Source organism: Mixophyes fleayi, chromosome 1 (assembly GCF_038048845.1).
Source record: "Mixophyes fleayi isolate aMixFle1 chromosome 1, aMixFle1.hap1, whole genome shotgun sequence".
Taxonomy (NCBI): Eukaryota; Metazoa; Chordata; class Amphibia; order Anura; family Limnodynastidae; genus Mixophyes; species Mixophyes fleayi.
Window position 1 is genome coordinate 89,840,936 of NC_134402.1, and position 20,952 is coordinate 89,861,887.

At 41.1% G+C, this 20,952-nt stretch overlaps 1 protein-coding gene across 2 annotated transcripts in view; it reads right to left on the minus strand.

Annotated features, from left to right (window-relative positions):
* Positions 1-18,262, minus strand: part of LOC142140025 (uncharacterized) — a 31,074-nt gene extending 12,812 nt beyond the window's left edge. For both annotated transcript variants that reach the window (XM_075197888.1, XM_075197895.1), the window contains exons 1-3: positions 17,618-18,262; positions 9,008-9,088; positions 4,137-4,367 (exon numbers count right to left, since the gene is read on the minus strand). In XM_075197888.1, coding sequence (XP_075053989.1) covers positions 4,137-4,367; positions 9,008-9,088; positions 17,618-18,109 — 804 coding nt within the window. In that variant the 5' untranslated portion in view covers positions 18,110-18,262. The remainder of the gene's footprint in view (positions 1-4,136; positions 4,368-9,007; positions 9,089-17,617) is intronic.
* Positions 18,263-20,952: the final 2,690 nt, after the last annotated feature.

Genomic DNA, 20,952 nt, shown 5'->3' on the forward strand with positions numbered 1-20,952 from the left:
AGTCAGCCTGATTTGAGGGGTTAATTGCAGGTAATGCAAGAATACACACAAAATTATTCTAAGATTTTTCCACCATTAAACCAAATGGAAAAATTCATATGTTACGGAACGATCCAGATCATTTCTGGCTCAGCCTATTCGTTATCGTTTAGGCTGAGGGCATCATCATCAGTATCATTGTTTTCAGCCCATATACACTGCAAAATTGGGTAAAAAAGTTCTAAGTTCTGCTGTGATATCACAGCATGTGGACACCCACCCTAAAAGTAGCTCAGTAGTTAAAAATGCTGGGAACTTTCTAGAGAAGAGTTCAATGTAAATGGTCTCCATATTCCCCCCCCCCCCCCCCCCCCCAGTCCAGCTGGGAAAAAGATTGAGAGGTTGCCCTGAACACTTATAGGTCTTTAGACAACACTTGCCACAGAATCTCTGCCAAAACTTGCTGCCACCCAGTCTATTGGTCTGAATCTATGTAGTGTCAACTTCCTGAGGATTCGGACAGCACTGCTTTGCTTGACAAACTAAGCACCCCCAAAAAAAAACACATGCTTAGGCCAACACCACAAGAACCCTTTGCGTGCCCACTTATTTGAGCATTATGACCTAAGCACTTATCCACTTTGCAGGCCATGTGAAAGTCAAGTACTGCCAGCTCTAGCGTTCATGGAGTGTATACATTCTCATGTAATGGGACACTGTTCATACAAGGGTGACCGTAATTGTTCCGCTTCCAGAATACAACCATTGTTTCAAAGGATGTAACGACATTGTGACTTTCACAGTCCAATTATTTAGTTTGACCTTTTTTATTGATCCTTCTTAAACAGACATGGGGATATATTTACTAAACTGCAGGTTTGAAAAAGTAGAGATGTTGCCTATAGCAACCAGATTCTAGCTATTATTTTGTACACTGTACTAAATAAACTAAAATCCGATTGGTTGCTATAGGCAACATCTCCACTTTTTTAAACCCATAGTTTAATATACCCCATGAAGTCTGTCCAGTTGTGACTAAAAATACATCTATTCAAACCATCTCAACACTATACTTAATAAAGTAAATAAGATATCTTGATCTCTACATGCAGACTTCAGCAAAAAGTTAATGTATTGCTTAATTTGATATATTAACCATCAGCCAATATTGTGTAAAAACCAGGTTGGCTTTATCATCACTACCAGCTAAAAAAAATAATTAACATTTATATAGTCGAAGCATATTCCATACACAATTGAGAACAAACAGGGCCCTGATCACAAGCGTATCCTCATGTATCAACTCCCATTGCCCCAGAGATTATAAGTGCTACATATTGCATATCGGTTTAGCCAGATTGCAAAGGTGAAAAGTGCTTAGTGGGCTGTATGATCCACTCACACTGCAATATTGGTCTGAGGTTTATTTGAGTACAGAAAGAACACATGCAAGTCTTGTGTGAACTGTGTAGAGTGGTGGTAATAGGGTATCCTAGGGAGGTTAAGAGAGTGGTTGAGCAAATGAATAAGCTTGCTTAAAAAGGTGGATTTTCAGAGAATGCTTAAAAACTAGAGGAAACTCTTGTTGTGTGAGGAAGGGCATTCCACAAAGTTTGTGCAGTCCAAAAAAAGTGCAGTAACTGGGAAAGATCTGGAGGTGTAGAGTTGGAATATGTTTTGAGACAAGCAAAGAGATGCATGATGGTGCAGTTTTGTTGCTGGCCATTTATGTTAGTAGCCATATTTTATATTTGACTCAGTAAAAAAACAAAACAGAAAAAACCCAAACAAACAAACAGGCAACCAATGTAAAGACTGACGGAGCGGAGCAGCAATGAAAGAAAAATCAATTTAGCTGGTGCACGCAATAGATTGTAGGGGTGAGTATGGTTTGGGAAAGACCAGTAAGGAGGGTATTGCAATAGTCAATGCAGGAGAGGAGTGCATGAATTAAAGTAGTTGCAGTGTCGTGTGTGAGATGTGTTTATTCTAGAAGCTTCTTTTTTTTATGTATGTAACAGGATTTAGATATTGATTGGATGTGGGCAACAAAGGAGTCAAGGTTCACATCTAGGTACCAGGATTGAGGAGTAGAATTTATTGTTATGTTGTCAATAGAAGTGTCAGGTAGGTAACTTCTGTTGGCTGCTAGGATTATTAGCTCTGTTTGTGAAAGAATAAGAGGACATCCAAGATAAGATGGCAGAAATGCAGTCAGTAACATGGGCCAACACAGATGGTGAGATCCATAAAAGATAAATAAGAGAGGATACTGAACACCAAAGGAACCAGTTAGTTTCCCAAAAGTAGTTTTATGGATAGAAAAGGAAAAGAAAATCAGGAGCATTAGGCTCAGAAGACTGAGCCTCATAGTACTCCAATTGAGTTGGATCCAGAGAACAAAACACAGAGCGATTAGGTAGGATGAGAACCAAGATAGAACAGTGATTGTAGCATTTGTATGAAAAGAGTGGTCAGTGTCAAATGCAGCAGAGATCCAGAATTAGAAGCGAGTAATGGCCTTTACATTTACCAGCGATCAAATCGACAATCATTGAGTGTTGGGAACGAAAGCTAGGAACAAGGAGGACAGGTTGTAGCGTCAAAAGATGTGTAAATATTCTTATTTGCGAGATCAATCGAAGAGACTGTGTAGGGAAGGAATTGAGGTTGTTGTGGTTTGTTGAGTAAGAGGATACCATTTTATCTATGATCACATTGATCTTGTCCTTGAAGTAGGAAACAATATCTTGGGCACTAATATATTTAAATCTCATCTCAACCTTCCCAGTACTAAGGTTTTTGGGTTAGAAGCCTGAGCAAGAGATGAGATATTGGAAGCATGTTTACTTTGCAGCATCCAGAGCATTTTTATAGTTGTAGATTTTAGCATACGTGAGGAAATCATAAGAGATTTACGCCAATGAAGTTCTGGTTCAGGAGAAATTTTTTTTAATAAGATGAGTGTGAAGGAGTAGCTGATCAAGGGCTGTCGCTAGCATTCAGTGAAGATGTGGTACTGCCATATCAGGAGAGAAGAACGTAGAAATTGGGGAGCCAAGATACTGCAGATATTTCTGCGGGTATGAGGATTGGTAGAGTTTGACAGGTTAAAGTAATGGTGGCGAGTTTGTAGCAGATGTTATAATCCGAGAGCGTGTAAGGAGTGTTAAAGAAATCAGAAATGGAGCATACATCACCATGACAAGATGAATCAGTCCACTGGGAGAGGCAAAGGGAGGAAGCTAGAGAGAATCGTTTAGAAGGCACAAGTATAATTTGATAATCGATGTTGAAATCACCCATGATGCTGGTGTGGAAGTCAAAGGGTAAGAAATGTAAGATGTGAACACAATAGGACACTTGGCAGAACTGTGAATGTGGGGAAAGATAGCCCAAATTGAACTCCTCGTCTGCTCCCAGGTCTGGAAGGGTCGGTGAAATGGAGGCCACCATGTGAAAGGAATGCAGTGAGGAAGTGTCCGATTGGATAACCCATGTTTCTGTTATTGACAGAAAGCTGAGGTTTTTGAGGAGGTCGTGAGTGGAGTTAAGTTTGTGGATGTGCGATATGTTTGAGGTTTGCTGGATCTCTGTAGTGTTCTGAAAAAAGTGTGTGTATGGGGGGGGGGAGGGGATAGTTCTATAGATAATGTCATGAAAGAATAGAAAAAAAAAAACCAAGCTATTAAACATTAGGATTTAAGAATACTTATGTAAAATAAAAAATATAAGACTGTCACTGACAAATAAATGTCCCCTGTTCCAGTACCTGCCTTTTCTACTGCTTTCCTCTTTCTTGATTGGTTAGGTACGATACTAATCAGGACAGCAGTCAGGAGAATAAATATAGATGTTTTTCCAAATATATTCAGGTCTAAGTATCTAAAAGCCTCCTAGGTGGCAGACTGAGGATCATTTTTATCTGCGGGAGTGTTGAGTGGGGTAAAAAAACCTGGTTTTGATTTTTTAGAGTGGGTGGCTGGTGAAAAAAAAAAAAAAAAAAAGAAAAAAAAAAAAAAAAGCAACTGTGATAGGCTTTCCACAATACATTTTTATCACAAAACAAGCTTAATGTTCCCTTTCAAGCAAGCATAACAAACTAAAAGTTGGAGACCGATTAGAATAGTTGATATGGTATATTACAGAAACATTACCTTAAGAAAGCATTTTGGTTCAAATTCATCCACAATCTTTTCACAGTCCGTTAAAAGGCTCCCGACCGTCTTTTTGTAATGAGCCTTCGTTAATTTCCGCACTTCACTCCGCTTTATTGCTGTACTTTGTTGTTGTTTAACAGAGTCCAAAAGCTGCTGTTTCTTCAAATCCAAAGCTTTCTGCACTTCATCAAATGCAGTCGTAATCATGTTCGCATTGGTTTGCACAGACTATAAACAAATTATATGAATCAATGACTAACAAATCTTATACAAAAGTCTAACAAATAGACTGACAGGGTGCTCAGTGAAAATTTGTATTTTCCATTGACATACTTATGCTTTTACATCGACAACAGCAACTGAAATAAGTTTACACAAGTAATTTTATTTTAAAATTTACAAGGTTATACCAGAGGTCAACAATGAAAGGAAAGAATGTTTCTTTGAAGCCTCCATTGAGACAGAAGAAAAACATTTGGAGGGTATAAAGTGTGACTGTGTCTCCCCATGCACCTCTTCCCAAGCTGTGACTGAAAAATATAAACAGACAACATGGGTGGGAATATCGAGGCTACCGTGGAATAAAAGAAACAAACTTAAAATAGGTAACTACAATTTGCCCATTTAATCTTCAGACTCCATGGCAGCCATTACAATGAGGAAATCTACCATGCAATACCAACACTGCATTTTAATGCAAAAAAAACGTTATTGATCTGCTTCCTGAAAGTTTCTCCTTCTGAACTGGGCATCAGCCGAGGAAATCCCATAAAGCATTATGCTGCTCTGCAGAGTTCGTCCACTGAGGCCTGAGCTTTGTGTGCCTATGGCCCTTGTGCAGTGTGCTTGTGCAATAACTTCTCGGATCAATCTTGAGACAGTATCCTTAGATGATGTATGTCCTGCTCTTCCTCCTGTAAGAAGGCCAAAGAGCTGGTTCGCACTTACAAATTCCTTTGTTCTGTTAAAAGGAATCAAACTTCCCTACACAAGATCTACGGCATGCAATTGTTTTTTACATTTGCTGCGGGTAGAGATGAAGTATGATCTCTTGATTAATATGAAAGTGGAAATTACCTTTGGTAATGAGGAATAAACCAATGTACATAGGACAAGATTAGGGACCCAATACACAGACTAATTTTCTTCAGTGCTTGAAAGAACCGGATCACAAGATCCTTTGTTGCAAACGTTCTGTCCTAAACTTTTCCAAAGGAAACCCAAGAACTTTGAGAATGTTAGTGGGGGCAAAATTATTTCCTTCAGGTTTGCACCATATAATAAATCTTTTACATCCTGTAATAAATAGCAGAATAATTCTGTTTCCTGCCCTGCATCATTAAGTCAATCCTCTTATTGAAGATATCCTTGGGCATGAGCAACTACCACCTCATCAATAAGACTGTCTGGCTTTTGGGTTATGAATAGGTCCCTTACTCAGACCTGGTTGCAGCAGTAGAAGCCAAGGCTTTTCTAGGAGCAACTATCATGACACTAAACCATGGCCTGCAAAGCCAAAAAAAAAACAAACAAAAACCATTACTCTGCAAGTACTCAACTTATTGCAATGAGGAGAAAATACATAACTCAGAACAAGGTCTCGTCAAGGCATCTATTCCTTCTGCTATGGAGTCCCTGTGACAAATGTAGACTAGATTTAACTTGGTGTCCTGTGCAGTCATCAGCAGTTCTATCTGGGACAGTCCAAACAGGCTGAAGGCGTTACATTGCTTGCCACGCTGTTCTCATTTCCAAAACATTTGCATGTAGCTCCCTTTCAGTTTGGAGTCATGTACCCTGCACCAAATCCACATATAGGTGCACACATCAGCCTCTAGAGACCGAATCTGTTTTTGGCACCATTCTGCTTTTGAATGGGCAATTTCCTGATCTTCCAGTATTGGGTTTTGCCAACAGTAGAGTGAATGTCTGGGTGTCTTTAGCTTAACACTCTGGGCCCAGAGAATTTGGACTGCAAGTTCAGTTTCTCATATGCCACCTTGCCCAAGGAAATATGTTGATCATAGATGACAGTCTGAGATCGTTATGGAATACTGGCACAGCAGATTCAAACACAATAACAGATGATGGATTTTGGACAGTCTCTCCTCCGACAGACCTTAGAGTAAATTTTTCAAGCTCCAGGTGTGGAGTAGAGAAGTCCCATATAGCAACTAGATTCTAGTTATCATTTAGTACTACAAAATGACAGCTAGAATCCGATTGGTTGCTATAGGAAACATACCCACTTTTTCAAACCCGCTGCTTGATCAAGTTACCCTCTCGTCTCTCAAATCCCAGGAATCTCAACAGTCACTAGGTGACTGTTGTATTTAGGATCCAACCATGGTCCTATAGGAAAGAGAATATCTTGACAGTCCTAGCTTTGGTGATGTACTTTGATCTCCCAGTCACCAGAATATTGTCTAGATATTCTTTAGAAAGTCTGGCCCTAGGTAGCACTAGTATTTTGGTGGAAATCTTTGGGTTTGTGGGCAGACCTAATGGCAGGGAAGTAAACTAGAAATTGTACCCCAGAGTGAAGAACCTGATGAAACAGCCCTCTCTAAACTACAACTATTTGCTTAGCTAAAGAGACAGATAAGAGGCACCTTTGGGGAGGAAGAGTCACCCTATATACCCTCAGGTGTTTTCTTGCCTATATTGAAGTAGTCAAGGAGTTAACCCAGGTTGCCATGGAGTCTGAAGATGATAAATGTATATAACATACACACACACACCAGAATTTGGAAGAAATGCGACACTGAACACGGAATGATTGTTAGCATATGAGGTGGTTTCAGTATCTCAGAAACTGATGATCTAGGATTTACACACACACCATTCTCTAGAGTTTAGAGGATAGTGCTCAAAACAAAAACTATCCAGTGAGCAGCAGTTAGAGGACAAAAACACCTAATTAATGAGATGTCAAAGGAGAATGGCCAGACTGGTTCAAGCAGAGAGGAAGGCAACATTAAATCAAATAACCATGCATTACAACAGTGGTATGCAGAAGTGTATCTCTGCATGCACTGTATGTCGAACCTTGAAGCAGATAGGCTACATCTACAGAAGACCACACTGGGCTCCACTCCAGTCAGTCAAGACAGGAAACTGATGCTACAGTGGACATAAGGTCACCGAAACTGGTCAGTTGAAGAGTGGAAAACATTTCCTACTCAGACGTACTTCCACTGCGACATGCAGATGGTAGGGTCAGAATATGGGGTAAACATGAATTCATCCGCCCTTGTGTAAACAGTGCAGGCTGTTGGCGGTGTAATGGTGCGGGGGAATGTTATCTTGGCACACATTAAGTAAATTAATTAATTGAACATTTTAAATGCCACAGCCTACCTGAATATTATGTACCCATCTATTGGCTAGCTCAAGCAGGATAACAGGCTAAATAACAAAGCATGTCATCTCAAGCTGGTTCCATGAACATGACAAGGAGTTCAGTGTACACTAATGGCTTCCACAGTCACCAGATGTCAAAAAGCACTTTTGGGATCTAGTGGAATGAGAAGTTTGCAGCTGACAAATCTACAGCAACTGCGTGATGCTATCATGTCCACATGAACCAGAACTTCTAAGGAATGGTTTAAGCGCATTGTTAAATCCATGCCACAAAGAATTCAGGCTGCTCTTAGTCTTTGGGCAAAGGGTTGAAGGGATCTTACCCATTGCTAGAAAGGAATACCTAATAAAATGGCCACTGACTGTATATTTGAGGAAGAGACTGATCACTTGACTTGGAGTGCTCAGATTAATATATAGCGGAGAAATTGTGAACATAAATCACTATGAACCTTTGTCAATTTTACGAGACCTTGTATAGAAGGAATACATTTTTTGTGTATTTTACATTGGGACCTTCGAAGTTACTTTTTGCATGTTTACTATAGCAATAATGTATGAATTGTCCTTTTTATAAGGAGATTAAATAAAATGTCAAAAGACCATTACGATGTACCGACTACAAGCGATTTCACTGAAGGAGTACCTTAAAACAGATTAAATATTACTACGTATAGTTTGCCTAGAAGGTAAGGCTGTACAGGCCTACAGTTCACCATTACGCCTGTCAAAAGTTGAATTCCAGTCCCTACATAGATGTTCCTACATAGTTATATTAGCTGGAGAAAAAAAACAAAAAAAACACACATGTACCAGTTTAAAGTAAAGCAAGACCAAAGATGTAACTTACCTCCGTTAGCTCCACTTTAATGGCTTCGCAAAAGTAAGCAAAACATAATAAGTCTTTCTTAATACTTAAACATTAGCAGAGGACATAGGCGATTGAACAACTTTTCCAAATACATTTTTGAGGTTGACAATGCTTCAATTATGAAATGGTACTTTGTGTCGGTGGAAAGGCAAAACTGGCTGAAACCCCAAACTTATACCACCAATTCAAAATATATTTTAAAACATTTTATTAGTCAAATTCTTTAAACGAAAAAGGCTTGAAAAGTTCAAACACAAAAAGCATGAGAGCCTACGACAATGACGACATACCTTCCTGAAAATAGTAGTCAGGGTTGCCAACTCATGGAAAAAAAAAAATACTCAACAGCGCTGAATTATTTTAACTTGTGTCAGTTAAAGATATGAATTGGCAGCCCTAAACAGAATACATGGTGAATTGAACGCAGTCTCTCATAACTAGATTAAATATAACACATAAGTTGTGCCTGTAATTATAATGGGTTGGCAACCCTGATTGACAGTAACCTTTTTGCTGTCAGGTAACTAACAAGTTTGCACTTTAGGAGGCTATACCTTTATTCGCACTGCATTGATTTTGTCCTGGACAAGCCTGTTATGAAAAATGGCAAAGACAGTGCTTATCATGAACTCACCTCAATATCTTCATCCGTTACCTCCTTTGTCAGTTTTTCATTCACTTCACGCAGTTTTTTTAAACTATTGAAAAACATTAGCTGTAATAAAAAAAAGAAAAAAAAGAAAAAAAGAAAAAGATTAAACAAAAACAACCACCCCCCACAAACATCCAAGACTCAAACTAAGGAGGGTTTTGGGGAGTTCTTTTTTGGCAGTAAATGTATACCATTGCCTGCTGTTCATGTTACCTTGGAGGACCCACCACCATTTGCAAGAAATAATATTGCATTAAAACAAAAAATTACCTAGAAGCAATGTTTTCCATATAACCACTGCCATTCCCCAGTCGATGAACCATAAGCACCTACCATGGTCATTTCTCCCTGGCTGAGAGACTGGAGTAACTGCATAATAAACCAGGGATGTTCACTGACCCCCGTGTTTTGGTTTTGGAATTGTACATTTTTTTGCAAAAATCACATAATTTTGATCTTTTATTGTTCCTACATTATTAACCTCAATGACATTAGTTTGTTGTCAATTTTGACCACCTCATAGGTCACAATATTATTTTCATCCAGTTTTTGGCCAAAGAGTGCAATGAGCTGGCTGGTTACTAAGCAACAGCACAAACACGCCAGTTTATAGCACATGTATGAAACATTGCCACACAGTAGTGGCAGAAAAGAGTCCCAAAATAGAATTGTCCTTCGTTCCTTCCACATGTTGGATATTAAAAATGACATAAGCACTTCAGCAACAAGGACTGCCACTTTTGTGGCTGAAGTGTTTGGTTTGTTTGGGCTAAAATAAGCTACCAATGGGCTTAAGGCAGCTAACACTGCTGTCAATGAACTCTACAGTGGCAAGTCATGCACCAGTGGAAGCAGTTCTTGCCAGTGAAAGTCATTGTCATGCCTGGGAATAATAGCAAAAAATCCACCTCTTGTGTGGAAATTTTTTTTACCCAAATCCAGACCGTTCTCTAGCCATTTGTAGCATTTTTAAAGCCACAGTCAGTAGAGGTAGAGACCTTCACCATCTAGGAACCCTATCCATGTTACATCACTAAAAGAGAGCTCATGTCAAGCTTGTGAAAATCAGAAACTTATGCTGAAAAAAAAAAATGAGCAGTCCAGCATCAGCTAGCTCCCTTCTCAGCTAAATCCCAGCACCTGCAATCTACACCGCCAACACTTTCATCATCAATATCCTCACTAGTTATCGGAGTTAGTCCTTGTCACGAACAGCACTCACCTGAGCCTGCGTGACACAGGGTTAACCAAACAACCACCTGGTCTGTCTAAAATGATAAAATCCTTCCCTATCTATGCCACACACTAGCTTTGCAGTACTAACTATGCCACCACCAAGGTTTTTTTCTGACAAGAGCCAACACTCTTATTTAGGAAGCCTTCGGTTCTCCCTAGCATTAATCTAACACAATTTACTTTAATTAGAGTTCACATAAACCACAATGTTCTCCCCGTTTCAGTTACGTAGCGTCTTGACCAAACGGTCATGTGAATTCTTAAGAACAGAGAGGGCTAGATTTACTAAGCTGCGGGTTTGAAAAAGTGGGGATGTTGCCTATAGCAACCAGATTATAGCTTTCATTTATTTAGTACCTTTTACAAAATGACAGCTAGAATCCGATTGGTTGCTATAGGCAATATCCCCACTTTTTCAAACCCGCAGCTTAGTAAATCTAGCCCAGAGACTTGAACTAAAGTGTAATTTAATATGGAAAACACATTCACAATGCTTAAGATAAAACAAATAAAAGGCATACAAATATAACGCAATTGTTTCTTATCAAAATAAAAAGGATAAAACACAGATTTGATACCTCACTTATAATCAAGTTTCTGTTGCTGGGAGAAGCAGGAAAAATGGGACCCTCTTCCATATCGAATTGACTCCCTCAGAGTGAACACGAATTTACATTTTCACTACAGTTTTAAAACCAAGCTGCAGGACCCCCCAGCCCCTTTTCCTGTGAGGTCAGAACGCAAATTAGGGTTTTATGACTCTGCTGTAGGAATACCTTTAAGTCAAGTTTTCTTGACACCATCCTAACTTTTCAACAGTATGGCTTACAAACATAATTTTACCTCCACACATGTCATAAGTTCCCCTTCATCTGCATACCACACATGCCTCTGTTAAGTATAAAATTGGAGAAAATGATATGATATTTTCCTGGGACCCTATACAGCTTGAACCAGTCATTGACATACAACCCGGTCTCTGCAGTCAGCCTGTCTGGGGCCTTCCAAACAGGTGTTAGATTTCATTGTCTTGAAAGAGATATCCTCAAAGGCTTTCACATTTGCTCCTGCCATTATTATTATTATAAATTTTTATTTATAGGGCGCCACAAGGTGTCCATAGCGCCGTACAGGGACAAACGAGTTACAGTACAAGGTGAGACAGCACAGTACAGTAAGCACAGTAACTCAGTAAGCTTAATGCTACTATCATCTACCAGCCCCCTCTCTGGGTAGTTTAACCTAAACAAAACCCATTGATCTAACAGCTTCTCTGAGCCATGTCACACTATTTCTAGGAATTAATTCACAAACACATATTTGCAGATTTATGCCTAAAAATTAGCTTGCACATGAAAGTCCTGCATCCAAGTTGCCAAGGCTAGATTACTCCTCCCCTATCCAGGATTCCTCAGAAGAATTCTTGAGTGTTGGGCTAGCTGCTGCTGCTGGGGGTGGATCTTCATCCGAGAAGCAGACTAAGAAGACTATAGTAGTTTACAACAATTGACTGTTATACAATCCTTTGCAAGAAGAAGCAAGTAAGAAAGCCATCACCCAGTAACACAGCTGATCACACACATCTTTAACTTGGATCAAAGGGTTATCAACATCTTGAGACCAATACACTACATTTTGGCAACTGTGTTTGAGCCTAGATTTAAGAGCTAAGGTCTTTTTCTTTCTAACTGACCCAGATCTCAAGAGGTTCAAGGAGCTCCTGGTCAGCAGGTCAACAGCTTAAGCGATACATGAAACAACGACTTCACCTCCTTCAGTTTCTCAGGCAACTGCTGCTAGACAAAAAAAAAAAAAAAAAGAATCTTAGCTTCCCAAAGAGACCCAGTGGTGATGCAGAGGAGTCAGCACAACATTTTGACATCTTGCCCAAAATTTGTGACACCTCTGCCATAACTCCACCTGATCTTACTAGCAACATTCAAAAGAATGGTGTAGGATTATTTTAATGACGGCGTACAAACAGACACATCAGTCAGTCCATTTACATACTGGGAGGAAAAAAAAAAAGCCAATTGGAGATCCATGTACAAAGTCGCTTTGCAATACCCATGCTGCCTTCCCCAGTGTGTATTCAGAAAGTTTTCAGCACAGCTGAGAACCTTGCCAGCGATAAGCATAGGAGGCTACTTCCTAAAAATTTGAAAAAGATGATGTTCATCAAAATGAACTACAAATTCCAAGAGGAAGGCCTTTAGCGACAATTACATCAAAGTACACAGACTTCTATGGTGGATTCCAGTGGTGATGAATTAACAGTGTGTACATCATCCTCACACAATGATGAGGGTGAAGATGACAGTGAAGATTGCAGGTGCTGGGATCTAGCTGAGAAAAGGGAGCTGGATGATGCTGGACTGCTTGTTTTGTGTAGAACGGCATGTTGGCAATTTTATGTTTTTTAACAGTAAACTTTCCCTTTATTAGGTGTTTTTTTTCTTTACCAATGTAAAAGCTTGTTTTTTTGGATTTCAGTTTCCCTGACTTAGACCCACTACACCCTTGAGCATAGGTTTTAGTAGATGACGTAGCAGGACTAGTATCATCATAACTGGTGCCAGAAGCTTCTTGGTGCTCCTGTTCTTCTGTAAACTGACCATGATCCATATTGATGACAACACACAGTTTGTCCAAAAATTTAACACATTTTTTTTCAACTTTCCCACAAATGACAAATGAATACACAACTGAGTACACACTGTCAGGCAGTGATTTTTGTGAACAAAGCTGCCAGATTAGTATATAATTGTATACTAAATACAATTTTAATAAAATAGAAAAAAAAAAAATAGCTTTTTTTTGGAAGCAAATGACTACTGAGTAATGAAAACCGAATAGAGAAAACACTGTCAGGCAGCGATTTAGGTGTTCTGTTGCAGGATAGATTCAGATTTGTGGCTGGAGTGACTTAAACACACTACAGCACCGTTGTAACACCCATGGTTGCTGGTTGTGACTGTGGTAGAGGGTGGATCTGTGGTGTTGTGCAACAAGGTTCATACGAGTTTTGGAGTATATAAAAGTTGTATACCATTACACTGTACATAACTGTTTATAAGAGAGGTACCCAAGTTATAATTTAGACCAAGGTTTCCCAAACCCAGTCCTCAGGGCTCCCCAACAGTGCAGGTTTTCCATATCTCCTTGCTGGAGCACAGGTGTATTCATTACTGACTGACACATTGTAACAGATCCACAGGTGGTCCTAATTATGTCACATGTGATCCAGAAAACCTGCACTGTTAGAGAGCCCTGAGGACTGGGTTTGGGAAACCCTGATTTAGACTGTAAGACCCAATGAGGCAGGGACTGATGTGAGCGAGTTCTCTGTACAGCACTGCGGAATTAGTGGCACTATATAAATAAATGGTGATGATGGAGTGACAAAACAATGTTAGCCTTCCTGTGTGTGTGAGCAATGGCGCCTGATTCCCTGGGGGGCACAGAGGAAATAATGGAATCCAAAACCCACGAGATCCAACGACATTTTGCCTCATCGGCAGATCTGAAGAAGCAGGAGAGTGCCGAGCCGACTCAGCTCTCGGATTTACAAAGTTTGGGGGGCAGCTTGATTTTCAAAAAAAACAAAACCACACACAACGAGCCTGCGCATCTCTATAATAACTGGCGTACATAAGGCAACAGCATTTAACCCTGGCACTTCTTCTAGCAAGAGTAAAGGAGGGTTATAGAAACAAATAATGCTCCTTGAGGTAAGTCTCCTTTAAAGTAAACTAGCCACTATAAAACAAAAAAAGCGTACTCTACACTTGTAGATGCTACCATTTAATGCATATAACCATATTTTAGGAAGTTCAAGAGGTTTGATGATAGGATTTTTACACGACAATTTGGAATATTGTAATACGTCAATGATTTTCATACATGGCAACTAGAAAACACACATACTGGAACATTCTGTCCCTGCTACAGGCACTGGTGAGTCAGCCTGGAAATCACAAGGAATCCACTGCACTCTGACTCACATTTTTTCTTGATAATTGTTGGGGATTACATGTCTGACCTTGCTGTTAAATGTTGGTGAAGACTTATGAGCCAAAAACTAGGCCACATTTGTCTACTTGGTTACCAGGATAAACTCACACTGAGCTTGTTCATAGAAAGAATTTCCACTGAATGCTGAAGTTTGCTGAACATCTGGCAGTTTCTGTAAGAAGTCTAAATGAACAGCATACTATTAAACTTTAATGTTTTATTTTTTTAGCCTGTAAAACTCTACTTGAAGAACCAAACTCACATTAAAATACTTTGCGAAAAGTTACTGCAACATTCCTAGCTATGCAGAACACTGCCATTACAAATAAAGCTGCTCACACATGCAGCAATCTAGTTGCTCAGCTTAGCTGCAGAACGAGATGCAGTGCACAATTTAGCTATATAAGAGGTCCAAACTTCTTTTGTCCAGACAATGAACAACCCAACTATAGCAGAGATCATACATATGACCAGAGGCGATTGCCCTCCCTAGCACACTGCCAGGGTCGGACTGCCTGAAGGTACCGGCCAGACAGTGCACTATTTTTTGCACCAGCAAACACTAACCACGGCACCGATACGCTGTCATTCAGCCGAGAGGAACAGGAGTACAGTGGAACCAGACAGGCAGGGCTGTCTGCCATTTGCACAGCGGCAACCTGCCATTTGCTCCAGCCTCAGCCGCCCCTCCCCTGCATGTGGTGTCAGCCACAAGAAAAGCACCTCTGTCCTGCTGCTCCTTGAGAGAGAACTGCTGCTGTGTAACAGCGTTGCTGACATCAAGACACGTCAGTGGACAGGACAAGGAACGAACTGTCAGCGGTTAGTGTGATAAAATGTCCTGATTGGATGCAATTGCATCATTCAGAGCTACAGCAAACACATTTAATCCTTTTATTGTTTTTTTTTCTAGTGGTTTGGAAGTAATGAGATACAACTAAAGAGGATATCTACCTGTACATTTTCCCCACCAGTGAAGACAGTTGCAGCAGTTTAGTATAGCACCACCAATAAGAACACCAAAACATCAAGGTATCATGGATATGTAATTTGCCAACTGCTTTTGCTGGCCAGGGCTGCATTTACCATATGGGATAAATAGAGCAAAATAAGAATAGTTTCATTAATATTTTTTTCTACTTGGCATTTAAAATCTGAGCTTCCCAGTAAAATAATAGCAGAGGGCAGAGCCGAATTAAGGTTTGGGGGGCCCAGGGCACTTAAGACTACAGGGACTCTATGGCCTTAACTATAATGACAGCACATAACATTTAGAGAAGTGATAGGCATACACTTCAAGGACCGGAGGGGCTCTGCTGGAAAGAATGCAGGAGAGGGGAGGATCTTTGTCTTGTTCCCCCCTCTCTCTCTCCTTTCCTACCCTCTCCTCATATTTCAGAGACTGAAGCAATCTGGTGGGGTAAGAATAGATAAAATAGAACTCATTTAGCATCCTACGTGGCAAGCAGGTATTTTTGGAGGATTATTAATATAATGTAGGTGCTGGGTGGGGCATTCATTTTATTTGGAGTCCTATTAATGTGGGGTTGGGTTCTATTAATGCAGTAGGGTCTCTATTAAATGTGGGTGCTAATAAATTAATTTCAGGGTTCACATGGAAATGTGAATGCTTTTATCTGGATATTGGGGCTAGTTGGAGGAAATGGACCTATTTATTACATGGTAATATGATTAATTTAATGTCAAGGCTGGTGGTGGGAAGGTGGCAGGGATAGGTCTGACTATTAAATAGTAGAGCTGGTGGTGAAATAGTTGTATTTGTTAATTGTAAATACTAATAATTTAATGTTGGGGCTGGTAGCATGGAGGGAGGAATATTTATTAAATGTGGGTGCTATTGATTTAATGTTTGTTCGATTTGCAGGAGGGAGGCCTAGAGGGTTCACTCATTGCTAGACTTTCCATATCTAGAGTAACTATCTCTTTTCCCAAACAGAGCCCTAATATTGAAGAAGGAGCTAGACAAGCAGATACAGAGTTTAAGACATCTGCAGCAGCTGGAAGGGAGAGCTGCAAGAAAAGGTCGGACAGTCTACCAACTGTACTGATTCTGGTTGGGCAGTCCCCATTTTGGGTGACTGTCCAGGTCGGTCAGGACTTTGTCCCCACTGCAAGGACAGTTGGGAGGTGTGTCCTACTTCCCACTACTCTGCTCTGGAAGGGCGAGCTGAGTGCACCTAACAGTAGTGCATCCAGCATCATCTGTGTATTTTAAATGGATGGGAAGGAGTTGGAGAGCAGTCTCGCACTGGCTGAAATGATAACCAATGATGCTAGGTCATACCGATTCTGGCAGCTTGGATTGAAAACCCACCCATTAGAAATCCTGCATATGCCTCCGCCTTACCCCATTTTAACACGCCATGTATTCCATGCATTATGTCAGAAGGAAAGAAGAATCACTGCCCCAATCATCTGAGTGAAGATGATGGGGCAAAAAGTGTGATGAAGGGACTGCAGTGTATTGATTTTATAGCTATATAGTGTTTTACATAAAATAAAGCAAAGACCAAACCTGACTGATTTGCATTCTAACATTAATTTGTGAGGATTCATCATTTATTTATATAGTGCCACTAATTCTGCAGCGCTGTACAGAGAACTCACTCACATCAGTCCCTGCCCCATTGGAGCTTACAGTCTAAATTCCCTAATATAGTAACAAACAGACAGAGAGAGAGACTAGGGTCAATTTTGATAGCAGCCAATTAATCTACTGGTATGTTTTTGGAGTGGGAGGAAACCAGGGCACCCGGAGGAAACCCACGCAAACACAGGGAGAACATACAAATTACATGGTCGGGAATCGAACTCATGACCCCAGTGCTGTGAGGCAGAAGTGCTAACCACTGAGCTGCCCAGAGCCTATAGGAGTCAGGATGGGAGAGAGGGAGGAGTCAGGATTAATGGATAAACTGCCCCCCTAAAAGAAATGTCTAGATCAGCCCCTGCATATGACCGTACCCTGCTTGCATTGCTGAGCTGAAAGTTCCCCATATACTCCATGTTGGGAGGTCATCATTTCAGACTATTCTGGTGCTAGATGGAAGGTATGTATGGAATCCCCCCTGTCCAAGCTCTTAAACTAAGCTTCTGCACACCCAAGAGTTATTTCTAGAACTAGAAACAATCAGCTGTGTTCCTGGGTATACAAAATCATTGTTAAAGCCATTAGGGATAGGAACAAAACCACTTTAGGTTCTGAAAACTCAAACTAGACCTCACACTTACCCCAGATCCCCCCACAATACCAGCTATCTCACTGCAGTGTCTAGCGGTGCAGAAACATTCATACAGGGTGCCCATATGAGGGCATCTCACCTTCTCCTCCTGGTAAATCATGTCCAGGAGGTTGACGTTGTGGAAAATGCCTTGGTGCTTGCTGGACACACACTTGCCACAACATGGCTCTGCACAATTCTTACAGAATAGTTCCAGCTTGAGCTCCGGGTGGTCCTTGCAGTAACCCGTACCCGGCTCGTTGGGTGACAGGTCCAGTCCCTTGCATGACGTCGCCTGCTCCTTCCTGGACTCACCGGTTACTGACAAGTGTCGGACGATCTCGGCTATTGTGGTGTTAACAGACAGACGAGCGAGGCCTCCGCTGAGGAAGCTGACTTTGCGGCAGAGCGGGCAGGACACACTGGTGGTGGTGGTGGTATAACTGTCTCGGGCCTGTGGGTACACAGCGCGGCTTTGTGGGGCGGCGCAGTCCAGCACACAGCTCTTACAGAAGTTATGGGAGCACAACGGCAGCGTAACCGGCTCCCGAAACACGCCCAGGCACACCGCACATGTCAGGCTGGCCTCCATCTCTCCCGGACGGCGATGTAAACGGCCCTAAGTTACTATATAGATATACTGCAGCGGCCACTGATCTAGTCCGGGGAAACTGAAAGTCAACGCTCTCTGCCTAGTGCATCACGTGATGTCATGGGCTCACACGTGGTTTTATGGTGTGACGCGCCTGTTCGTAAACACTGAGAGCACGGTGGTCGGTAGAGTGACAAGGAAGCGCACCAATGAAGTGGGTGCAGGGGCTAACAAATGCTGCGTGATTGGATAATATTAAAAAGGAGAGATTAAATTGAAAGTAAAATAATTATTATCAAAATTCACACACACACATTATGTGTATGTATGTATATATATATATATATATATATATATATATCTATATGTAATAAATCTGTATGTATATTAGATTTGTGTGTGTGTTAAATATAAATCATACATGCCAACTCTCCCGGAAAGTCCGGGAGACTCCCGGAATTCGGGGCAGTCTCCCGCATCCCAATCTCACACCGAGAATCGCGTCATTTTGGAGGGCGGGAGGGGGAGGGACGAGGCCAATCGCGTCATTTTGCCCCCGCCCCCCGCGACGCAAATTACGTTTTCGTAGCGTCACTGCCCTCAAGTCACGCCCCCTCTCCCGGAAACAAGTTTCCGGCAGTTGGTAAGTATGATATAAATGTATTTGCCTGATTTTCCACAACATCATATCTCCTAACTGTCCCAATTTAGCCAGGACAGTCTTGCTCGCCTGTGGACATGTTTGTCCCGCGATGGAAAAATTAGTATGTCATAATTGAATGTCCGCTAGACTCTCAAATTTTTGGGAGATCTCCTGGACTCCCAGGAGAGAAGGAAAACCTCCAGCATTGTACCTTCATGTTTGGTGAAGTGGGGGCGAGAATAAATGCGTCATCCTGGCTCCACTCCCTGTTGTGATAGGCCAATATTGATAAAGTTTGACGGGCGGGGCCTAACGCTTACTTGACAACCTTTTTAAACTTCTTTCCGGGAGATCCCAGGTAGGGGTGTGTGGTTGGAGGGTGGGATGGGTGGGGCGCGGGGAATCACGTCATTTTGGGGGCAGGAAAAAGCAAGGAAAAATCCTGTAAGTTGAAAACTGGGGAAAAAACTTATAAGTGGAAACACTGCACTGGGGACACATCAGTGTGCGGGAGAGTGGTGACCATTTTATTGTAGCACACCTCCTCCTGGTAGAGAAGGTGTGCTTCAAGAAAATGTTCTCTCTCCAGCTACCCTTGTACTGCTGAGAGATAGACAGAGGCGAGATGGTGAGAGAAATGAGAGGAGAAAGAAAGATTGAGGGGAAAGTGGAGTTAAAAAGAAGCACCATCTTTATGTGACTTCATTGGGTCAACAGAAAGAGCATTAAACACATTTAAAGCATATATCTTTTTTTAAGTACAAGCACAAAGAGCAATTTGAAGGTTGTGAATAATTGAAGTAAAAAAAATAAAATAAACAAAATAGTGACTGATTGAACAGAAGCAGGGCATTATTTCAGTACTGGCTTACGTCTTATACAAATATCACTGAACATGTCACTGAGGAAAGAGGGGGGGCAGGAGGAGGGGGAGTAAGTGGGTGTGTCGGTGAAGGGAAAGGGACAGTGGTGGAAAGGTGGTGAGAAGGGTTCAGGGGATGTTGGAGATGTGAGGGGACCAGTGTCCTATATATGCCCATGGGTAAAACTACACATGTCCTTTAGGCGAAGCAGGACACGCCTTGGTTGGTGGCACCGTGCATAGATTAGGTGCTACTTACACAGTCTCCCTGAAATGATTTTGAAAAGTAGGTAAGTATGTCTTAATATTGTACAAACCTGGGCAATAATAACTGCTTAAAAATTGTCGACCTTTGTGGACTTTTTGTTTTTAGTAAATTTAATAGGGATGGGATCATTTTTGGGTATTATGGTATTCGAATATCACAGATTTTCCTATGCACCTCTATGTGGTGCAAAACAAATCTGTGATGTTACATCACTGTGGCCCCCTTCACAACTGTTCCAGAGGCACCTTGAGGCGCATCACAGGGAATTGAATTTTCATGTAGCGTCTGCACTCTTTAAAGAAGATTCTGTCTAATTTTAATCACTCCTTAGATACACTCTCGACAATGAGAAATCAGAAGTTTGGAAAACTGATATTTCTTTGTCAATATATTTACAGACTTGCCTTTACAGGATTAATTGATTAGAAAAACATTACTATGACTGAATAGTTTGTGCAAAAGAAATCTGGATTAGACAATTTGGATAATAATTAATTGAAGCTCAAATTGCAGATGATTATGAACTGCTGTAGTGCAACTTATTATGGGTAGAAATAGATTACAACCAGACGCAGAAAATACTAGATTCATTAAACTCTGATGTAATACTGTTTTGCAGGGAACCAAAGGAAGAGAATGGAGCATACTCCTGGGGCATGGGCAGCAGATGACTCAGAGAAGGTACTTGTCAGCAGACTGGGGGCAGAGTCCAACCCTTCACCTGTTTCTATTATATCCAGTATGGGCATATGAAAAAACAATGCCTAAAGGATTGGCTAGACAGACAGGTAGTTAAGAGAAGGAAATGGGTCTTTGCTTCATGTTCACTATATGGTTGATTAAGACAATGGATAACATTGTAGCAAAGTGTTAGTGTCAATATTGTGTAGTATTAAGTTGGTTCCATGAACACGACAATGAGTTCAGTATACTCCAGTGGCTTCCACAGTCACCAGATCTCAATCTGGAACAGGAGATCTGCAGCATGAAGATGCAATTTACAAATCTGCAGCAACTATGTGATGCTATCACGTCAACGTGGACCATAATCTCATAGGAATATCTCCAGC